This window comes from Rattus rattus, chromosome 15 (assembly GCF_011064425.1).
Source record: "Rattus rattus isolate New Zealand chromosome 15, Rrattus_CSIRO_v1, whole genome shotgun sequence".
Taxonomy (NCBI): Eukaryota; Metazoa; Chordata; class Mammalia; order Rodentia; family Muridae; genus Rattus; species Rattus rattus.
In genome coordinates, this window is record NC_046168.1 from 64,804,909 (window position 1) to 64,827,763 (window position 22,855).

At 45.0% G+C, this 22,855-nt stretch overlaps 1 protein-coding gene across 1 annotated transcript; it reads right to left on the bottom strand.

Annotated features, from left to right (window-relative positions):
• Positions 1-3,543: 3,543 nt before the first annotated feature.
• Positions 3,544-8,525, bottom strand: Pmaip1 (phorbol-12-myristate-13-acetate-induced protein 1). Its single transcript, XM_032886022.1, has 3 exons — positions 8,275-8,525; positions 6,315-6,476; positions 3,544-4,439 (listed from the first exon to the last, which is right to left on the bottom strand). Exons 1-3 carry the CDS (start codon positions 8,324-8,326, stop codon positions 4,336-4,338), a joined length of 318 nt encoding a protein of 105 aa, XP_032741913.1. The 5' UTR covers positions 8,327-8,525; the 3' UTR covers positions 3,544-4,335.
• Positions 8,526-22,855: the final 14,330 nt, after the last annotated feature.

Genomic DNA, 22,855 nt, shown 5'->3' on the forward strand with positions numbered 1-22,855 from the left:
AATCACTCGGAGGGCTCTATTCTTATCATTTTTGTTGTTCGTTTGTTTTTAGAGACAGGATCTCCCTAGGCAGCCCTTGAACTCTTTGCCTAGACTAGATTAGCCTCGAACTCAAGAGATTAGCCTGCCTCTGCCTGTCCAGTGCTTAGTTCAAAGGGTTGTTCCCTGTTCTCAAAAGAGAAACATAAATACCACATCGGCCATGAACCCTTTATCTACAATGGTGTCCTGCCTGCAAGATTTGCTAGGGCAGTGGTGGCCCAAAGGTTCTGGAAGATGGAGTCCATATCGGACACTCCTTGGGTGGCCGAGAACCTGAGGTTAGAAAGCACAGGGACCTAGGGCAGAACCAAACAATAGTGATCTAAAAAAAGAAAGAAAAAATCTAGTGATAACGTGACTCCTAATGACATTCTGCTACTCATAGATGGGTACCTTGCTTAGCCATCATCAGAGAGGCTCCTTCCTACAGCAAATGGGAATAAATATGGAATCGACAGCCAGACATTATACAGAGAGAGACTTTGGAACACTCAGACCTAAAGAGATGTTTCCATCAAATCTCTCCTTTCAGAGTCAGACAAACACCCCCAGCCATCCCCACCTACCCCACAGAAGAGACAGAAAAGATTGTAAAAGCTGTGTGTGTGTGTGTGTGTGTGTGTGTGTGTGTGTGTGTGTGTGTGTGTGTAGGGCACCAAGGAAACAAGGCTCTTTAAAGCTCATAGAAACCCAGGGGCTGAAGCGGTGTGCACGGCACCCACACCAGATCCTCTGCGCATACAGTATGGCTTCCAGTTTAAGTTTAGTATTTTTATGGGACTCCTGGGTGTGCAAATGAGTGGGTCTCTGAGACTTGTGCCTTCTCTTGTCCTCTTAAACCTAGCCAGTAGGGTAAAGGTTAACAACTGAACTGTCACATATAGATGCTGCAAGAGGGAAAAAAAAAATCAATGTTCTCCAATAGAGTGACACACTGTGTTTATCAAGCACTCCAGCATGGGATTCATATGCAACATATGACTGGACTCCAGTCTGTGTGTGCTTTTGATGACAGATTGATGTTTATTTTCCTTTTGGGGTATGGTTTTGTGTTTTGTTTTGTTTTCTTCTACTACACTTGGCTCTCAGAGTGTTCTAGTGAGGTGCAGAGTTCTCAAGACCTAGACCTGGGAAGATGGCTCAGTTGTCGAACTGCACACTTAGCAAACAGGAGGACTGAAGTTCACGTCCTTCACACCTGTGTAAAAGCTGAGCACAAGGGTTGGGGATTTAGCTCAGTGGTAGAGCGCTTGCCTAGGAAGCGCAAGGCCCTGGGTTCGGTCCCCCAGCTCCCGGAGGAAAAAAAAAAAAAAAAGCTGAGCACACCAGCACGACCCTGTAGTCCAGGGCTTGAGGTGGGTGCCCGAGGCTCCTTAGCCAGCTAGTTCACTGAGAGTCTGTCTCTAAAGAAGGAGCTGGCTCAGTGCGTAAGTGCTAGTCACACACCCCTTGATGGAAAGAGTAACTGAAATGTATCCTCTGTGGACCAACAATCTGGCTCAGCAGATAACAGCATCTCCAGTCAAGACACTGAGCTCTATCCCTGGGATCCACAAAGTGGAGAGAGAGGGCATTCCTATATACTCCTTATCCTTTGACCTCTACATATGAAGGATCACACACACACGAATAGGTAAATGTATATTTAAAAGCTGGAGAGATGGCTCAGTGGTTAAGAGCACTGACTGCTCTTCCAGAGGTCCTGAGTTCAATTCCCAGCAACCACATGGTGGCTCACAACCATCTGTAATGAGATCCAAGGCATTCTTCTAATGTGTCTGAAGAGAGCTACAGTGTACTTATATATAATAAATAAATAAATCTTAAAAAAAAAAAAAAGTTGCATTCTGGCCTCAGCACAAACACCATAGCATGCGAACATTCACACTCATAGTATTTTTAAAAAAGTAGCCATTGACTGATATACACCTTCCCAAACACACACACACACACACACATACACACACACACACACACACATACACACACACACACTGGATGTCTGGTGATATAAGTGTGTTAAAATAGATTAATAAACTTCCTAATTTACATAAACACACAGGAAGACCGGTGGCATTTTTCAACAGTTGCTTCAGTATCAACTTTTATTTAATAGTTGAGGCTACAGTATCAGTTTTCAGAAGCATACATATAAATACAGTCACAGACCATAAATACCCATTGGGCAAGATGTCTACCTTCAGGTAAAAAAAAACAACAACAAAAAAAACTTCAGAGTAAACAACCTTAATGCTGAGGCCCACTAACTACTGAGGTAACTTCATCCAAAGTGACTAACCACATGACAGACACCCTTCCCATGGTCACGAGACCCTTGTCTCAAAACAAAAATAAAACTGATACACATGCAGAAAGTAAACAAAATATTTAAATTATAAATAGGTAAAATAAATATCATTCCTGATAAAACTCAATCGTGAGGGACTTTCTCAATGTTTTGGACAATTTTTGGTTTTAGTCAACTGACAAATTAAACGTGCTTATGGGCTTAGTTTCAACACATGGATACCCTGGGGAAAGATTCCCCCAGTTATTAGCATACCCCATCAACTTCCGGTAGGCATCAAGTCCTTGTGGCCAGAACAGGCAATACCTTTTCAGTTATAGTCAAGTATACATCAACTGTAGTCACCTCTAGGGTAAAATAACAGAACACCCTTCCAGTTTTCAGTCTAAAATTGATTGGCCCTTTTCTCACATCTCACTCCTCCTCCCTCATCATCTTATCAGTTCACTTTGACTTCTGTCAAAATTTTAAGTGACAAGTGAAGCATCTGGGATATGTAACATCCATGTTTTGACAAATATCATTTCCTGCCTTTTAAGACTCATTTCTGTTTCTGTTCCCACGTTTAAAAATCCTTTCAGCCCTTGATTGGTTGTTTCCTTGTCTTGTGTGATACAGATAAAAAAGAATACAGAAGTATAATCAGCAGACGGATTAGCACCTTTGCGTGCTTTCTCAGTGGTGGGACAGCTGGGTTTAAGGTGGTTCATTTATTAGCAATTAAAGTAGCCTCAATGCTGTTTTTTAACAAAATAACGGTCCTACCTTACGCTACTAGCAAAAATATACAAAAAGTCCTTACTCTGCTTGCTATCTTTCCCTTCCAGTAACAGGCAAACCCAGACAATCATCTGGTGATGGTTTTCATTTCCACGTCTCTGAATCATCTATCTGCTGGTCACCTGCCTTTTGGGAAAGTCTACTCAAGTCTCTTGCCTCTGCTGACCAGGACTGATTTGCTACTGGGCAGTCTGAGTTTCCCATTTATAGGCCAAATTTAAAATGAAACTCTGCACCCAGGGATGCTGGTGCCTGCCTTTAATCCCAGCACCTGGGAGGTAAAGAAAGGTGGATTTCTGAGGCCAGCCTGGTCCACAGAGGGAGTTCCAGGATAGCCAGGGCTACTCAGAGAAACCCTGTCTCCAAAAACAGAAACAAGGAAAAAAAAAAAAAACAAACAAACAAACAAAAAAACACCTAAGAAATAACTGTGGCAGGTTACAAAATTTTAAAAACTTCCTATGAATTACTAAGTTTTAATTACATCAACTTCTAAAAGTTTGTTTCTCCATTGTCTCAGGTTATATAAAATCCAAACTCTCACTTTATCACATACTATTCAAGCTGTAAGACTGGTACCTATGGACTTTGCTATAGTTCTAATTTCCCCAGTTACTTAGTCTCCCCATACTCTCCAGTTAATGGTTACAGTAACACACTTAAAAGTCATCTAAACAGACACAATACAATTAAACTTGTAGTGACCTATAAAATCAATTTTCACTATAATATTCAGTGTTATAAAAAAAATGAAATGTTTCCTCTTAGAAGATTATGAGGATGGAGCTAAACAGTACATTGTCCTGGAGTTGTCAAAAAGCAATCCTGTATGACTGTCCAGATACAATGTAACCACTCATCATGCCCCCTCCTATTATTCTTGACGACAACCTTTGGCAAAAACACCAGAACAACCCTGAAAAGACAGATTATTACTAGTTACTTCCCTACCTCCACAACTCCTCTCTTCTTGTTTTTAAAAATAAAAATAAGCATGGTTTCACGTTATCACATCTCAAAGAATGATTACCAAAAACTTTCCCAAGAAACTCATTTCCGTCTCCTTCATCACCCCTCCCTGCTCAGGGAACCAAAAGCAAGCCAGTGTTTCCCTCTCATCACAGTCCATTCAATACCAGACATTTGGGCCAACTGGGGGGACTTCCTTCCTGGGAGGTCCCTTCTTGCAAAAGTTTATGAAGGACTCAGGTTATTAAATTGAAGAGCTTGGAAATAAAATTCAGAAGTTTCTGCCGTAAATTCACTTTGTCTCCAATTCTCCGGAGTTGATCACACTCGTCCTTCAGGTCTGAAAAAGAGTTAGACGAAACCATTAAGTTGGACAACAGCCCCAACTGTAGACCAGTAAGAGTTAGCACACAGCTCAAGTGAAAGGCACTTCCCAGACACTTCTCTGACTTCAGTGCACCTGGCTTTTCCATGGGTCAGGTAAGGATATAGGCATTCGCTTTGTTTTTTTTTCAAAAGCACCCTGGATGAGGTCAGTTCTCTTCCAAATATAGAAATTGCATGTATGAAAAATTTACCAGCTGTGCCATTAGTCAACCCTTAGCCGTCTCCCATGATGTCATCCCTTTCTCTTTTATGGTTGGGTAGGAAACAAAAGTCAAATTCCGATCTCTTGTGATATTGTCAAGTAGACTCGCTCTTCCAGTGGCAGCATCTCCCAGCTCCAAGCCTCCCTCACAGCAGGCAAATAAACATATTCTTCAGAAACGCTTTTTCTTTCCCCATAAGAATCATAAAATCTCATTGTAAAGTTGGAGTTACACTTTTAAACGAGCTCATTTTGTTGATTTGAAGTCTCCTGGCTTAACAAACCTGACGGCCTCGAACTCCTAATCCTGCCTCTGCTTCCTAGTGTGCACTCAAACTGCAGCCTGGCTTTCTCAAATAACTTTCCAATTTACATTTGAAGGTAGGCCGGCTTATTGATACAAGCCCAGACTGTTATCAATCCATTCAGTCTTTAGGAAGAGTAAAGGAGAAAGTTTTGATTTGCATATTGATAATTATTTCCATTTTTTTCTTTGAACTTTAGTAATTATAGCTGGGTGTTAGTAAGAAAAATTATGTGCATTCCTCTGATCCCAGCACTTGGGAGGCAGAGGCAGGGAGATCTCTGAGTTCAAGGCCAGCCTACAGAACCGGTTCCAGGACAGCCAAGGCTATTCCAAAACACCCTGTCTCGAAAAGCAAAAGAATGATGTTGATGGCTGAAATGTGAGTAGTTGACAGCGCTTGCCTAAAGGGGGAATTTGGTGGCACATAAACTGTAATCCAGGGGTAGAGACAGGAGGACCAAAAACTCAAGGTCACCTTCAACTACGTAAACAAGGACAGCTCGTACTTAATGAGACCCTGTCAAAAATAAAAAACAAAAAAAACAAACAAAACCAAACTCCCTCTCCCCCCACATTAAAACAAACAAACACTGCTAACACTGCCGCAGCCATGAGTAAAACTCCTCCACATCCCAAAAGGTAGACAGGATTCTCCCATTCAAGCAAGCACCTGAGAGAGCTGACCTGGGGCCAACTAAGCCGCGGTCCCACTAGCTCTGTAACATATTCTCAGCATGCCCACGTGGCTAAGGAATGAAAGACCAAAAGAGGCTGCTGCAAATGTCTGATAAAACGGCAAGTCTGACCTCCAGATTTCCAACTCCTAAAGCAACTGGCTGCAGATCTTTGATGAGAGAGAGTCACAAAAAGTGCAGGATGCAAAACAGAACTCCTTCTCACCAGTTATAGCCCATCCCTCCCCCCCAACCTTTCCAACGGACAGTTAAAATGCTAACTACGGAGGAAGGCCTCCTGGGTTCCAGAATTCAGGTAACCCAGCGGGGTGTCTGTCCTAAAACGGCCCTAAGCGGGAGAACTGCTTGTTAGTCCTGGGAGTGGAGGAATTCACAGTGACAAGTCCCCTGAGCTGAGCTCCCAGCAGCGGTGCCCAGTCTGGGACAGCGGTCCCCTGGCTACCAGTGATTCTCTAGGGGTAGCCGCCAGCCCCACCCCCACCCCCGTGGAGATGGGCAACTCACAGAGAAAAGAAGCCTGGCTAACATGCAAGCTCGGCTTCTAGAACTTTCTTACAGTGTTCTAAAAGGCACGCGCCAGGGCAGCACGAGCTCCAACGGACTAAGCAGCGCCCAGACCCTTACCTGCTGGCACCCGGGTTGGGCTTGGGCTTCTTCTCATCGTGCTCTTTCGCGACTTCTTGCCAGGCATCTGCGCCAGAACCGCAGTTATGTCCGGTGCACTCCACGTGCAGTACACTTTATCTCCAATCTTCCTGAGCTGAGCTGCGAATTCAGGCGGTAACTCTGAAAAAAAACACCTAAAAATTAACAATGAAAGCAATCCTACCGGTGACTGGTAAATAAATTAGCACGTCCTTGGATGCTACTTGGGTGCACCCACACACCAACCCTGGTGACTCAATAAAAGTTATGAATAGAGACAAATCACTTTAACCAACCCAATGAGGTCTCCCTTTTATCACTCAAGATTGACCAGGGAACAAAAGTCAATTTCTTAAAATATATCGTTTAAAAGTAGATTTGCTTTTCCAATGACAATGTGTCATTGCCCAATTATGTCCTCCTCTAAAAACTTATTTTCTCATTAAAAAAAAAAAAACTCACAAAATTTACTATAATAGTCCACAGTTCTTAAAATGATTCAAAACCAAGACAGTGTTTTCCTACAAGTCTACAAATTTATCACCTCAATAGAAAAGCAGAAAAGTTAAAAAAAATTCATGTCTTACTTTTTAGAAATTAGACATTCTAATAGCTGGAGTTAACGCAATGTGCCATGTTTTAATGAGTACCAGAGTGAAATATTTTCAGGAATATTCACAAAACACTCTTTAAGGTGCAGCATATTAAATGTAGCACACAAATTGAGAAATCCTGATATCTAGGAGCAATTAGTACTTTCTCAAAAGGAGGAAGAGGCAAAAAGCAGCTCTAAGATTCCAGGGTCACAAACATTCAGGACAATTGCTCTACCCTTGCGCTCCACCCCAGTCCTAACTATCTCGATTTGGGAGAACTGATTTTTTTGAGCCGTCTCACTATGTGACAGAGACCGGCCTTAAACTATACAGTCCGGGCTAATTCTCCAACGTCCTGAGAGCTGGAGTTATATACAGGTACGCCCGGCAACGTATTTTTATCGAAACTACACACTCACTATTTACTTGACATCGAGACACTCTGCTGCACTTTAAATCTGTCTAGACAATGCCATGCTCATGTTGGACCTTCCAGAAACATGGTCTGAACACTTAGACACCACCACCCTCATACTGGCAATGTACCACTTCGGCATTGCCCGATGGCCTTATAAAACAATAACCGAGTATGCCCCCCAAAGTTACTTCCGGACAAGCGTCTTACGATTCCTTAGCAGATGCTGCCAATTTTGATTAAGACTTATAAAAAAAGGGGGGGGGGCGACCCTCAACAGTTACAGAGAGTTGCATGTGATTATATCAGAGTTGGTGGGTGAAAGACTCCAGGACCAAATTCTATTCTCCTAGATCTCCCAACCGGACAGTTAAATTTTCTCAGTACCAGAGTCTCAATCCCACGCCTTCATGGGTTCAGGGTGTGAGCTCTGGGAGAGTTCGAAGTTTGATCACTACGTTTCCTGGTGCTGGAGGTGGTGTGGGGACAGAGATAAAAAGGGGTGGGGGTGGGGCTCTTAAAGATGGTGTGGGGAGGAAGAGGGCCTGTCAGGGAAGTGCTAGGCCCGGAGGCCTCTCCTACCCACACTTGCCGCTAAAACCATCTTCCAGGCCACCGCATGCACATGTATTTTTCTCTCCCCCTGGTACCTGGTAGAGCAAGCAAAGAGCCAAGAAACAGGGAATGCCGGCCTAAAATGCACCGGCATCTCAATGAGACGCTGGGCTGGACTCTCCCAGAGGCCCGCAGTCTCGGTAGAAGCCCCTGAAGAACTTTCTAGACCAGTCGAAGGCACGAGCCGGGGAGCCGATTTGGCCCGAACATACAGGCGCGTGCATTCCAGCCCGAGCCCCGAAGGGCTGAACGGTCCCGAGTATGACCTCAACCCCATCCTGCCTGGGTGTCCGCGGGCCGAACTGCTAGATACCTGCCCGCGTTGGGTTCAATGGCGCGTTCCGACGCGCCTTTCTCCCGGGCATCTCAGAAACGCCGCGGCGATCTCCGCTGCGTACAGGGGACTGAGATCCCCAATCTGGACTCTGGGGCTCCCCCAGAGCTTGGGCTGCGCGAGATGGTCCGCGAGTGCCGCGAGCCAGACGCACGGAGCTTCGGTAAAGCAGCAGCAACCCTGGAATCTTCTCAGATCGGGCTCCCCAAGCCGGCTCTCGGGTTTTATGGGGACTTCCCTGGTAATATGACGTCATATGACGACACCTCGCCCGGGTCCCCGCCCCTTCGAACGGCCGCGGCGCGGGAGCGAAGAGAAGTAAAGCAGGTCTCGAGACGCCCCCGAGCGCAACTTGCCGGGGCAAGCCGGCGCGGCGCCGACCCACGGCGGAGGGCGCAAGGAGAACGAGTCCTGCTCAACCCCCAAATTGCGTTCTTAAAAAACGAAGGTGGGAGGGAAGGATCAACTCTTAAGAGGTCCTGTTCATCGCTGGGACAGTGGCGCCTGTCGGGAGTGGCCAAGAAAATCTTACTGGGAAGAAAGTTGGGGGTGGGGTAGGGTGGGGCCAGGCTCCCCGACTTTATTAATCTTCTCCAAGTAGGGACGAATGTAAGCAACCTCAGAAAGGAATGGGGAAGGGAAAAACCTTTCGAATTCTAAACTGTGGTTCGTTCCAAGGAAGTGAAAAGACGAAGTCCAAAATGGTAGACGTCACCTGAGAAGAGTCCCAAGTTCGAGTACAAAATTAAACTTTGGAGAAGTTGCGTGGTGACTGCGATTTGTCAAGATAAAGGAGCAAGATGGTGTCTGCCCTAGGCAGGCGCGTTTGGGTGTGGCTCCGGGATTCCGGGCGGGCCTGGGATTGTTGAAAAGCTGCGCACATTTCCTGTGGAGGTGTTGATACAGCCCAGCCAAAGGACCACCTTCATCTAGGAAGTGTCCAGATCCTTTGTGGAGGGAGGAAGATAGCTCGTTGGGAACAGGAACTTCCTTAAGCACTGTCTGGTGCCTGAATAATTCTAGCTAACAGGCTTGGAGGCCTTCATGATACAGACTTGAGTTTGCATTTTGTCGTCCGGTCCTCAACCTGGCTCTGGGAAATTTGGTCACTTTTCAGATGCAAAGATGATTTGATAGTGATTAAATCACCCAAATTCTCCTAGGCAGACAGCAACGCCCCTCTGAAGTGAACCCAGGCAGACCCCCCTTGGGAGCAAGTGCTGGGGCTCACTGGTCTCAGAAAATGGTGTTGCTTTATTTTGCCTTTTATATTGCTCTGTTTGATGCAGACCCTCCAGGTTCAATACTGACTGGCAGCTGCATAGACCTCGGAGTTTTTCACACTAATAGTTTAAGCCCGGGTTGTTAGGGTCTCTTGGAAATGAGACCCCTGCAACTCAGACTTCATTTTCCAAAATAGCCAGGTTGGTAAAGTTAACAAAGTGGAAGCCGCCGCCGGATTAGAGGGAATTGGAGCCCTCAACTCCCGCTGCCTGTCATCCTTGTTTACATCCAGTGGCTCCTGTATGCTTCTCAGCCTGCTTGTCTTTCTTAAATCATTCCATCTGCACGAACTAGCAAATAGTTATTTGTTACTTTCCCTAGAGGACTCACAGATAACACGGAGAGAATGAATAAACTACTCACGCTTAGCCGCTTTGTTTTGGTGCTAATGTTGGATGCGTCTAAACAAGGAGAAGCAAATTTTTTTTGGTTCTTTTTTTTTTTCCAGAGCTGGGGATCGAACCCAGGGCCTTGCGCTTCCTAGGCAAGCGCTCTACCACTGAGCTAAATCCCCAACCAAGGAGAAGCAAATTTGAAACAAATTATCATCACTTAGGAGAGTTTCAGAGAGAAGGTACAGATGGATGGATGGACAAATGGATGGATGGATGGATGGATGGATGGATGGACAGACAGACAGACGGACAGAACTTGTGTTCCTCAAGTCCCTCCCAAAGCTCACACTGGCTTCTTTAGTTCGTTAGAATACTGTTAATTTACTGATTGTATCAACTAATAAACAAGTTAGTAGCCAGCCCTGAAATGTAATGGCTACACACACAGTGAGAAAAGCAAATAGAACATTGTTTACCCACAAGAGGGTTGCCTGAAGCAATCCTATCTTCTGCCATTTTCATTACAATTGATCTTTGATCCTTCAAGGATACAAACCTTGGAAAAATCTTTGTCTTTACCAGAATTACAAATTCTAATTAAAAGGGGAGGGGGGAGGAAGGGATTTGATTTGAGAAGGCTTCAGAGAAGGTCAAAGCAGGCTGTTGACACATGACAGTTTTAAGAATTCAGATTTGCTGGGTTGGGGATTTAGCTCAGTGGTAGAGCGCTTTCCTAGCAAGCACAAGGCCTTGGGTTCGGTCCCCAGCTCTGAAAAAAAAAAAAAAAAAAAAAAAAAAAGAATTCAGATTTGCAGCTGTAGAAATTGTTTTTTCTGGTCTACCTTTCTAGGAAGTCAAGTGTGAAAAGCCTGTATACCTCATAAAATACCATTATATGCTTGCCTTGCAAAAATATTAATCATGGGTCTACAGGAGTTAATGAGATAATAAAGTTGTCGATAAGGGTTCTAATCTCCAACAAACTGAGGGGAAAGAAGGTACTGATAAGGATGATGATTTTTTTTTCATTTATTTATTTCATGTATGTGAGTTCATTGTTTCTGTCTTCAGACACACCAGAAGATGGCATCAGATCCCATTATAGATGGTTGTGAGCCACCATGTGGTTGCTGGGAATTGAACTCAGGACCTCTGGGAGAGCAGTCATTGCTCTTAACCACTGAGCCATCTCTCCAGCCCTGGATGATGAGGAGGAGGGGGGGGAGGAGGAAGAGGAGGAGGACTTTTAAACAACCCCCCCGTGTGTGTGTGTGTGTGTGTGTGTGTGTGTGTGTGTGTGTGTGTACTCAGATGCTCCAAAAGGAGCAGGCAGTATCTGTGGCCAAAGATAACTGTGATCCTCCTGCCTCCACTGCTGTTTTGTTTTTGTTTTTGAAGGCAGGGTTTCTTTGCATAGCTCTGGCTGTCCAGGAACTCCCTCAGTAGATCAGTCAGGCCTTGAACTCAGAGACACCTTTACCTCTGCTTCTGGAGTGCTGGGATTAAAGGCATGTGCCACCATGCCCACTTTAACAATTTAAAGAGATACAATTAAATTGAAGTAAAGTTCAGAAGAATGGATGTTTCTCCTCATTCAGTGAGAGGGCACCATCTGTTCCAGGCCTGTGCTGCTTGTCCTGTTTCTGACAGAACAGAGCTGTTGATGCTGTACACTCCTCACGTGCTGGCAGGCCTGAAGCTTCTGCGTGCACTTGGGACTCACCAGTTTGAAACATGGAAAAGAAGTTTTTAAAAAAGCATTTTCTAGGTGCATCCCTGTCTAACTATAACTTCTCTCCATTTGCCTATTTGATAGCTGAGGAAAGATAATTTATTAACAACAATGACTCAAAATTTGCCCCAAAAGTATTGTTTGGGTATGTAAAAGCATTCTCTCTCTCTCTCTCTCTCTCTCTCTCTCTCTCTCTCTCTCTCTCTCTCCTCTGTGTGTGTGTGTGTGTGTGTGTGTGTGTGTGTGTTTAATTGGCTGAAAGTGGTGAGATCATATGACACAACAATTATTCCAGTTTCAGCAGTGTGTCCCTGGAAAATTTGCATATATCTTTTTCCCATAAAAAGATGTTTTTATCCTATATTGTTTGGGTATGTAAAACCTGTCATTTCTAAAACTGAGGCGGTTGGATCTCTCTCTCTCTCTCTCTCTCTCTCTCAGAGACCTGTCTTGGAAAACAAAATAAAGGATACCTCTCTCTCTCTCTCTCTCTCTCTCTCTCTCTCTCTCACACACACACACACACACACACACACACACACACACACACACGCATTTCTAGAAGCTGGAGGCCTGAAATCAAGCTGTCAGCTGCCCCTGAAACATCCAGACATCAAGGCAAATTCTTGTCTCCTTTAGCTTTCACGGTTTGCACGTGATCCTTAACATCCCCTGGCTTGTAAATGTGGCCCTCCAGTATCTGTCTATGCCTCAGTCCTGCAGCAATCCTCCTGCCTCAGATTCCTGACACAGAGCAGTGGTGGGGTTTAGGAGAGTGATAGAGATCAACCCTCCAATACCAGCCTCCCAGACACCTCCCTGGACTCTCCTCTGAACATTCGCCCTTGCCGCTTCCTCTGTCTCTGGAATGCTCTTTCTCCTGACCTTTACCTTATCTGTACCTCCCTCAAGGTGAGGGACTCTTCTCCACCATACCCTAGTTCTCGGTTGGGACTAAGGGACAAGGTGACATAACTTAGTGTGAGTGCACGCACTTGTGTAATTTAAGGGAATTCCTGGGTCGAACAGTCAACACGGTAAAGGAGGGAAAAGCCTTTCTCTAATAAGCCTGTCTAAAACCGCTGTGCAATGACTGCCACCCACCATGGAATCCGTTTATTGAACTGACTAACTTGTTTATTATTTATTGTGCTTTTTTGGAATTTAGCCCACAGACACCTGGACCTAATATGTCCTCGCCTCTGCTCTTCCTGGCACTTAATAAGGATTGCGTTTGGTGCACGACACATTCTGTAAGTGTTGAATAAAGCAAAGCCAGCGTGGGGATGAGGTGCCATGTTTGCCTGACAGGAACTTGGATCCATACCCAGCACTGCATGAAATCATGTATGATAGCAACATGCGTGTGAGGCCAGGCCTTGGACAGCCAAGGCAGGAGGGGCTGGGATCCCTCAGATTCAAAGCCATCCTCCACAACGAGCAGATTAAAAATCAATAAAAATAAAGAACAAAGTCATCATAAGACCTGTGAGAACATTCTACTTCAAGGCGATTTGTGGACTGGATTTTCTTTTCCGTATCCCAATGAGAAAAAGCCAAAACTGGGGGTGATTAAGTCACTTGCTTATCCACAGAGCTAATAAGCAAAGAAAAGCAATTGTAACCCCCAAAGTCTTACTCTAAGCCTGACAGTTACTAAGGGAAAATCTAGTGATGAACTAAGAATTGACAGACACTGGGCATCAAAGTGTGCCTGTTCGTTTTCTGCAATCACGTCCAGTCAGCAATATATTCTAGCTCTAAACATTTCAAAGCTCATGCTGGGCACTGTGGCATGCCTTTAATCCCAGCACTTGGGAGACAGAGACTGGGATATCTCTGTAAATCTGAGGCCAGCCTGGTCTAAATGAGGAGGAGTTCCAGACCAGACAAGAATACACAGAAAGACCCTGTACAAAAAAAAAAAAAAGAGAAGTCTCAGAGAGAAGAAGGAAAAAAGAAAAAACAAGTCTCAGAAGGAGCAGAAAACAGTCAGTTTTTGTCCTTTTCTAAGACTGTCCCTGTTGGGGAGAGGAAAGTGAAAAGAATCATCAGGAATCCTAAGATCTCAGTAGAGTGGCATTTCAGAACAGTCTGTGGGTCTGTAGGGTATGTGTACATGCATGTGCATTGCGTGTGCGTGTGTGTGTGTGTGTGTGTGTGCGCGCGCGCGCGCATGTATAACTAGTTACTGAACTCAGGGCTTTGCCCAGCCTAGGCAACTCGGCAAACATTCTATTACAGAACCATATCCCCAACCCTTGCATTTCTGAGACAGAGTCTCGAATCTGTCATCCCTCAGCTTCCTCAGTGTCAATATTAAAAGTGTGCACCATCACACCTGACTTCCACGGTAGTGTTAAAGAACAGGCCTTGCCCAAACTGTAACAATGCAGAAATAAACGGTTATTGTCCAAAGATAATGGATCGGGCAATAATCAATAGAAATTACAGTTTCAAAAAGTCCGGCATAGCTGGGTGTGATGGCTTACCCCTTGTAACTTTAGAAAGCTGGAGAAAGGGGTTGGGGATTTGGCTCAGTGGTAGAGCGCTTGCCTAGCAACCGCAAGGCCCTGGGTTCGGTCCCCAGCTCTGAAAAAAAGAAAAAAAAAAAAAAGAAAGAAAGAAAGCTGGAGAAAGGGGATCACCATGTATTAGAGGCCCAAATAATATATTCCAGGATAGCCTGAAATGACATCTTAAAAAAAGAGTCAGTCTGGAGAGATGGCTCAGTGGTTAACAGCACTGACTGACCTTCTAGAGGTCCTGAGTTCAATTCCCAGCTACCACATGGTGGCTCACAACCATCTGTAATGGGATCTAATGCCCTCTTCTGGTGTGTCTGAAGACAGCTACAGTGTACTTATATACATAAAATAAATGAGTAATTCTTTAAAAAAAATCCAGGTTTGGGGAAATGTTCGTCTTCCAGAGGACCGTAGTTCAATTTCCAGTACCTACATGGTGACTTAGACCATCTGTAATTCTAGTTCCAAGGAGATGCCCTCTTTTGGCCTCTGGGGACACCAAGCATGCACACATACATAAACACATATGTGGGCAAACACTCATCTGTATATACATACATACATATATACATACAAACATACATACATATGCATACATATGCATGTTAATTGTATTTTGACACAGTATCTTACTGTGTAGCCCTGGCTGGACAGGTTCTTGCTTTGTAGAGCATTCTGGTCATGAGCTTACAGAAAACCTGGCTGTCTTTGCCTCCTGAGTCCTAGGATCAAAGACAAGTGCTACCATGTCCTGTGAATATTTTAACCCCATTTGTAACAATAAAAAACTGTATTGCATGAGTGCTTATGCACTTTGCACATCCTAAGTGAAGAATTCAATACTAAAAGATATGATGGAAGATTGTGTCTTCAATGGACAGTCTCTTGGGTAAATCTATAAATGCGGTATCATTCCTTTCATTGTCACATGGAGAGTCCTTTAGCATGTAAAACAATAGCAGAGTAGCTGTAGCACCTGCTAAATATTACAAAGCAGATGCAAGGGCAATATTTAAACACAAGCAGTATGAGAGGGGAGTTAAACATACAGACCTCAAAATAGTGAATGAAGCATATCCCTGACAAGACCTTTCAATCAGGGACGACAGATAGATTACCCATAGGTGGTCTAAGGTGACAATCAGGAAAATATACCTCACCCCTACCTTACTATCTGCATCAGAACAAGATGGTCTCAGCCGATAAATGAACTTGTCCAAGAGCCTTACTACTTGAACTCAGTTCCTGGGATCCACATGGTGGAAAGAGGTATCTCTTCCACAAGATGTCCTCTGATCTCTACCTTTGTGCACACCTGCGTGGGCATGAGTGTGCATGCAATGCACGAGCACACACACACAGAGAGAGAGAGAGAGAGAGAGAGAGAGAGAGAGAGAGAGAGAGAGAGAGAGAGAGAGAGAGAGAAGAAACACATTCAGAAATGTTTTAGACAGGTCCAGGATGAGAAAGATGGCTATCTAAGCTTGATGACCTGAATTCAGTCCCCAGAGCCTGTATAAAGACGGGAGGAGAGAAACAGTTCCACAAAGTTGCCCTCTGACCTCCACAAGCACACCCTGGCATGTGGATGCCCCCGCCCCCAACCCCCCCACCCCCCCGCCGCCGCCGCCACCGCCCCCGCCGCCGTCGCCACCGTTGCCGCTACCACCATCCATACACATTTTCAAAACGAGTTATATGTAAATTCATTAAAAAGCGCTGGAACAATTGCAGACATTTTTACAACCCTAGCTAGCATTGGAATCGCTTTGGGAAAACATCCGGTCAAGCCACATCCCAAGAGCGCATTTGGGTTCCCGGAAGTTTAAAAGTTTGGATAAGTAGAATAGCAGTAAGAACAAAGTCAGAAGACGAAGGCCAGGAGTTGAAAACAAAGGTTACATCCAGGCCCACTGCCAGCCACGTAGTTCAGGCCCTCTGACAGCCGCTGCGCTCTAGCCGTGAACACCCATGCAGACAGCTGCACGGGGTGGGGATGCATGAAGTCAGACAGAAATACCAGACAGAGGGGGCCTGAGCAGGCAGGCTCCTGGGGAGTCATACCATTCACACTTCAACTGCCCTCTTGAGCATGTGAGAAACTGGTGTGACCCTGGCAGCCATCCTTTGCTTCCTGACTCCATCTCTGACTCATCCATGGTTGTCTCTATGAGAAGGGACATGAGAGCTCAAAACAGAGCAGGACTTCACAGAAGTTTATGAGTCGGAAACATTAGCCACTAGATGTTTCAAATCTACCTTTTGCAGAAACTAAAGGCAACTCTTCAAATCCCTGCAAGAGAAACTTGAAGTCACTATCCAGCCTTAACTGACTGCTGTTCCTGGCTAGGTATCTTTTTCTTTTTAAAATAGGGTCCCTTATATCTCAGGGTGCCCAGAACCTGAGGGTGGCATTGTCCTTCCTGCATCCTCCCCCAAGTACTAGTAAGGTAAGAATTGTCAGAAGCTTAATTATTTGAGACAAGGTCTCAATATGCAGCCCTGGCTGTCCTGGAACTCATGACATAGACCAGGCTGGCCTCAAACTCAAAGATCCACCTGCCTCTGCCTCCTGAGTGCTGGGATTAAAAATATGTGGCCTTTTGCCTGACTGTTGTTTAATTTTTGAAATTCGATTTCCTTATTTATTCTGTGTATACACAAATGCCACAGTGTCTATGTGAAGCTCAGAGAGCAACCCCAGGGAGTTCCATTATGTCCTTCTGTGTAGACCAGGGAATCGAACTCAGGCCACCAGACCTGGAAGCAAGTGTGCCTATCCACTGGGCCATCTGTCTGGCTCCCTGTTTTGCTTTTTAAGAAAGACAGATGGGGGGTTGGGGATTTAGCTCAGTGGCTAGAGCACTTGCCTAGCAAGCGCAAGGCCCTGGGTTCGGCCCCCAGCTCCGGAAAAAAAAAAAAAAGAAAAAAGAAGAAGAAAGACAGATGGGCAGTGTTTTTTAAGAAACGAGGACAGGCAGTGGCTCACTATCTGCCTCCTTTGCCTTCCTGGTGCTGGGATTGCAGAAATGTACACTACCTCTTCTTCACATTTAAATTCTTCAAGATGGCACCTTCCTTTAAGATGACCTTTGGTGTCTTATATGACATGGAAGCCACTGTGTGTATTTTTAGGATTTGAGAGGTAGAGAGAGGAGTCTGGATTTGAGGCTAGCCTTGGCTACATAGGGAATTCAAAGCCAGCCTGGGCTACTATTGAGCCACCATTATAAACAAGTAAACTAACTCACTCTGCGGGTTGGTCTTCTTTTTCAAGATACCTGAGTAGCTGTCTTCTCAGCCAGTAGAACCCTTACCCTTCCCTGGACATGACAGACTCCATCCGGGGCGTTCTGTCCCTCACTGAAAATTTGCCACAACTTCCCTCTTGCACTCCACTTGCGGACAGGTCGGCTGTCTGTCCACAGCTCTCTGCCTCACGTACAGAACGTTCCATATTGATTGATGAGCTGTCCAGAACAAGCCGGCCACACCCAAGGGCAAGGACTTCGTCTCCCGGAGGAGAAAGCCTTTCCTCCGGTTCTTTAAGCGACTTCTCCTGATAATACTATTTTAATTGCTAGGCTGCTTTAGTTTTGATTCCATTGAAAATAATAATCACCTGAAATAAGTAGTCAAGTCTCAAAGAATCATAACACATACACATAAAAGTCAGGTTTGTGGAGACTGGGGGTGTAGCTCAGTAGGTGGAGTGCTTGCCTCTCATGCCTGAGGGGATGAGTTCAAAGCCCAGTACAACCTAAATACAGCAACGTGGTGATGCAGGTTTGTAGTCCCAGTGCCCAGCAAGTGGAGACAGAAGGATCAAGAGTTCAAGGCCACTCTTGGCATGGCTGTAAGAAGCTCTTTTCCCTTTTTGGAGGAGTTGGGTGGGGGTGGGAGGTGGGAAGGAGGCAGGGAGTGAATGGGTTTTTGAGACAGATTCTCACTATGAAGCCTGGGCTATCCTCTCTCATTCATTGTAAAAAAAGGCTGACCTCTAACCTCAAACTCACAAGGATCCTCCTGCCTCTGTCTCCCAAGTGCTGGGACTAAAAACAAACGTGCGGCATCATGAGGCTTTTAAAAAACAAAAATGAAAACGTGGATGGTGGAGCACACCTTTGATGTCGGCACTCAGGAGGCAGAGGTAGGAGGATCTCTGTGAGTTCAGGGCTAGTCTGGCCTACAGAATTAGTTCCTGGACAGCCAGGACTGTTATACAGAAAAAACCCTGTCTCAAACAACAAATAACATAAGAAAATAAAAATATGAAAACATAAAAGCTCAAGAAAGGAATCTTTCTGTCGAATGTGCCTGTACCCTGGTTTCACTTTTCTCCGTGATGTGGACCTGTGTGTAGTGTTCAGCTCCTGTGATCAGTTTCCTCACATGGAGGGCAGTCATAGCAACAATAATATTTTTCTCCAGACAGGGTCTCCTGTAGCTCACAGCAGACCTTAAATTGGCAGAGTTGAGCTTTGAATTACTGATCCTCTGCCTCTACCCCTTGGGGGCTGAGATTACAAGGAGGTAAGACAGGCTCAGTTTATAGGTGCTGAGGGTCAAATGCAGGGATTCATAGGGCTAGGCAAGCAGTTTACCAACTGAGCTAAGTCTGCAGCCCGGCAAAACCTTGACTGGGCCATTTTCTCGCTGAAGAGGATTCACCCACACAAACAAGCTTCCTCCCGTGTGTCCTTCCTACTGGGGAGGCATCATGACTTCAGTCACCGAGGGCAATGCCCAGGCGGAAGTGACTTTAGCAAGTGAGTGAGACCAATCCCCTCAGGAAGTCCCTCGTGAGTAAATGGTCATCTCTTCTGAGCACAAAAGCCCAGCTGCAGACCGATGTGGGGAAAGTCTTTGCTGAGCTCCTCAGAGAATGGAAAAAAGGTGACAAATAGAAAAAGGAAACCAAAAGAAGTGAGAAAAAAAAAAATCAGAGGTGGGGGTGTGTGAATGGGGGAGGTGGTAGTCCTGGAAAGGAAACCAAAAGAAAGCTTTAGACCTCCAGCTAATAGAGGAGTAGGCTGGACTGGGTTAGCTGTATGAGGTAACTATGTAGCCTAGGCTGACCTTGAATTTGGGATCTTTTTGCCTCCACCTCCTTAGGTGCTGGAATGACAGCAACTGCCACCAAGCTTGATCAACTTAATTTTGTTTTTAAATTACGAGGGTGGTGATGGGAGCAACATCCCCACGTTCAGTGATTGGTTCCTTCCCTCCACCACATGTATCCTCAGCATTGAACTTAGGTCATTAGACTCAGTGACAGGCCCCTCTTTACCTGCTAAGTCATTTAGGGAGTCCCTAACTTTATTTTGCTTGATTGTTTGTTTGTTTGTTTGTTTGTTTTTGAGACAGAGTTTCACTGTGTAGCCCTGGCTATCCTGAATCTTGCTCTGTAGACCAGGCTGGCCTCTTACCACACAGAGATCCTCCTGCCCCTGCCTCCTGAGTGCTGGGATTAAAGCCACATGACACCACTATTCGGGTCCTAACTTTATGATTTTTTTTTAGAATTATTTATTTATTAAATATTTATTTTTATATTTACAAGTACGCTGTAGCTGTCTTCAGATGAACCCAGAAGAGGGCATCGGATCTGCATTGGGTCCCCTTACAAATGGTTGCTGGGAATTGAACTCAGGACCTCTGGAAGAGTAGTCAGTGCTCCTAACCGCTGAACCATCTCTCTAGCCCCTAACTTAATTTTTCTATAACTTTTGGTAGCTTTTTGGAAAGAAGTAAGACCAAACACCAAAACTCATCTAACTGAGCAGAAAATAGGCATGGGCTGGCAATGCTTTCTAGGAAATGTCGGAGTTCCCTCCCTGTCAAGGCCTGGCTAAACCTGTATCAGAGCTCTGCTGGCCAAGGAAGGAGGTCTGGCCTGCAGGCTTCCGCTGGGCAGCCCAAGTGTAGGCATCAGCTGGCTGCACATCGCCACTTCCAGAGTCTCTAAGTCCCTTGGGGGAAAGAACTGAACTTCGTTTTAGAGTCAGAAACCAGATTCACTCCCATCTCTCATCAAAACCCAAAATAAGGGATTTGCTTTTCTGGATTCAGTTAGCACTACCTTTATGTCTGTCTCCTGAGTTTGGAATCTTAACCAGTGAGAAGCCCTGCTTTGTGTTACACACCTGAGTCCTGGCATTTGGGAGGTAGAGGCAGGAAGGACAGAGTTCAAAGTCATCCTCAGCTACATAGCAGTTTGGAAACCAGCGTGGACTGATTATACATGGTGCCGCCACCAGAACGAAACAAAAAACAAAAAAAAAACCAAAAACAAAACAACAAGAACAGGGTTGGGGATTTAGCTCAATGGTAGAGTGCTTGCCTAGCAAGCTCAAGGCCCTGGGTTCGGTAGCTCCGAAAAAAAAAAAAAAAACAAAGAAAAAAAAAAAAACAAAGAAAAAAAAAACAAAGAAAAGAAAACAACAAGAACAACGAAGCAGACAGACCAGTGAGAGGGTAGAGACAGAAACCAAACCAGAAGTGTGCTGCACATAGAAGATGCTTTAGTATTTCTAGAATGCCTGTTAGGGTGTGGTTTGAAAGCCGTAATTATAACTGACAAAGCCAGGTTACTTCCAAGAAAGAAAAAAACGAACCCACCCGAAACCATCGACAGCGCACTTCTTAGAAAGAGAAAGGAGAGACTGAGAAACGGCTAGGAAGGACAGCTACGGGTTTGTTCTTTTGGGCTCTGCTTGTTGGTTTGTTTTTTTCAAGAGAGGGTTTCTCTGTGTAGCCCTGGCTGTCCTAGAACTCACTCTGTAGAGCGAGCTGGTCTTGTACTCACAGAGATCTACCTGCCTCTGCCTCCTCCTGAGAACTGGGATTAAAGGAAAGCGCCGCCACCACCACCGCCGCAGCCGCCGCCGCCCCCGCCCCTGCCACCACCGCCACCACCTAGCAAGACAGATAACTGTTTTATTGAACACTCTGTTGTGACCTCTCATTCTTTCAGCCACCTGTTCATATGGGCTGTCCAAAGCATATGCTCACAAAGGTCAAATAAAGGTAGATGGGGAGCTTTCTCTCCCAGGTACACAACAGACCGGTGGCAGCCTTGTTTGCCAAGAGACCCAGACGGATGTTCGTAGCAGTACCATGTGTCCAAAACCGGAAACTGTGTAGACCCCAGATGTAGACAGATGAGCAAACAACAGCTCATTCACACATAGAAATATTAAACAGCACTTCAGTAACTGATCTACGAGCCCAGAAGATAGCTTTCATAGACAGAGTGAGCCATGCAGACAGAAAGAAGCCGGGAGCTATGTGCTCTGGAAAGCTAATGCGCTATTGGGACGTTTTCTTAGAGGAACTCAGAATCATAACTGGGTTTCTGGCGCTGTTCATACTCATTTCTCGATCTGGCTGCTGCCTGTGTTGGTGTTTACACCTGGAAAGCTCATCACATTTACTTCTGTTGCGCTACATGTCAATTCATATGGAAAATACATTGCCTAAGCTGGCCCCTGTGTCACAGGCTTGTGGTCTGAGCTAGTGAGGAGACTGACCCAGGAGATATAGATTCAGTCCTGCGTGGGATACGGATCGAGTTCAAGGTCAACCTGAGCAACCTGATGAGACTTTGTGTCAAAGTCAAAACTGGAAGGAAAGTGTGGTAGAGCCTTTGCCTAGCAAGCGTGAAAAATCTAAACCCAAGCCTGCAGAAATTAACAAAATAAAGTAAAACAAAATAGACAAGATATTGATATGTAGATGGCAGACGGTAGTTGAGTCAGAAGACTTGTTAAATTAAAATGATTGGAAAGTACAGGAATGATCCTAAAGAGACCCACGAAAAAATAAAATAATAAAAAAATTTGATTGACCTCTTCCAGTAATCTGAAAATGCTACTAATATCCTTTCCTCTCTCAGGGGCAGTTTAAGAAACCCTTGGGCTGGAGAGATGACTCAGCAGTTAAGAGAACTTGCTGGTCTTGCAGAAGACCTCCGTTCGGTTCCCAGCACCCATGTGTTGGCTAACAACCCTATGTAACTCTCAGCTACTCGAGTGGTACACAGTCACATATAAAATATATAAGCCGAAAAATATAGTTTAAAAATAAAGAGCACTGGCTGTTCTTGTAGAGAATCAGGCTTCAATTCATATAGGCCGCATGGTACTAACAACTGTCTGTAACTGCAGCCCCAAAGGGATCCAACACCTTCTTCGGACCTCTGAGGGAACTGCAGATGCACGGTGCGATGACATACTTGAAGTCAAAACATTCACGCACATCAAAATTAATTAATTAAGTTTAATTTAATTAAAGAAGTCAGGCATGTCCTTAACACCCATAACTACAGTACCCAGGTAGAGGTAAGCAGATCCCTGGTAAGTCTGACATCAACCTGTATGGCAAAGCAAGTTCCAGGCCAGACAAGACTACACAATGATACCTTGTTTCAAAAATGAAAGAAAGAAAGAAAGAAAGAAAGAAAGAAAGAAAGAAAGAAAGAAAGAAAGGAAGGAAGGGAAAGGAAGGAAGGAAGGAAGGAAGGAAGGAAGGAAGGGATTCTCTGTAGAAGCTTCCTTCTGTCTTAAAGTTAAAAGACAGAGCAAAATTCACTGCTAAATTCAGACGCAGGTGAACTGGTCCTTCAGTGATGCCATATAAGTGAATAACCAAACACAGGATGCATGATGGGAAATTCATCA

Coding starts and splice junctions, on each gene's coding strand:
- Pmaip1 (XM_032886022.1), bottom strand. CDS start 8,326: ATGCCCGGGAGAAAGGCGCGTCGGAACGCGCCATTGAACCCAACGCGG. Junction 6,477..8,274: donor ATTGAACCCAACGCGGGCAG/GTATCTAGCAGT, acceptor GTTTTTTTTCAG/AGTTACCGCCTGAATTCGCA. Junction 4,440..6,314: donor CCCAACCCGGGTGCCAGCAG/GTAAGGGTCTGG, acceptor ACTCTTTTTCAG/ACCTGAAGGACGAGTGTGAT.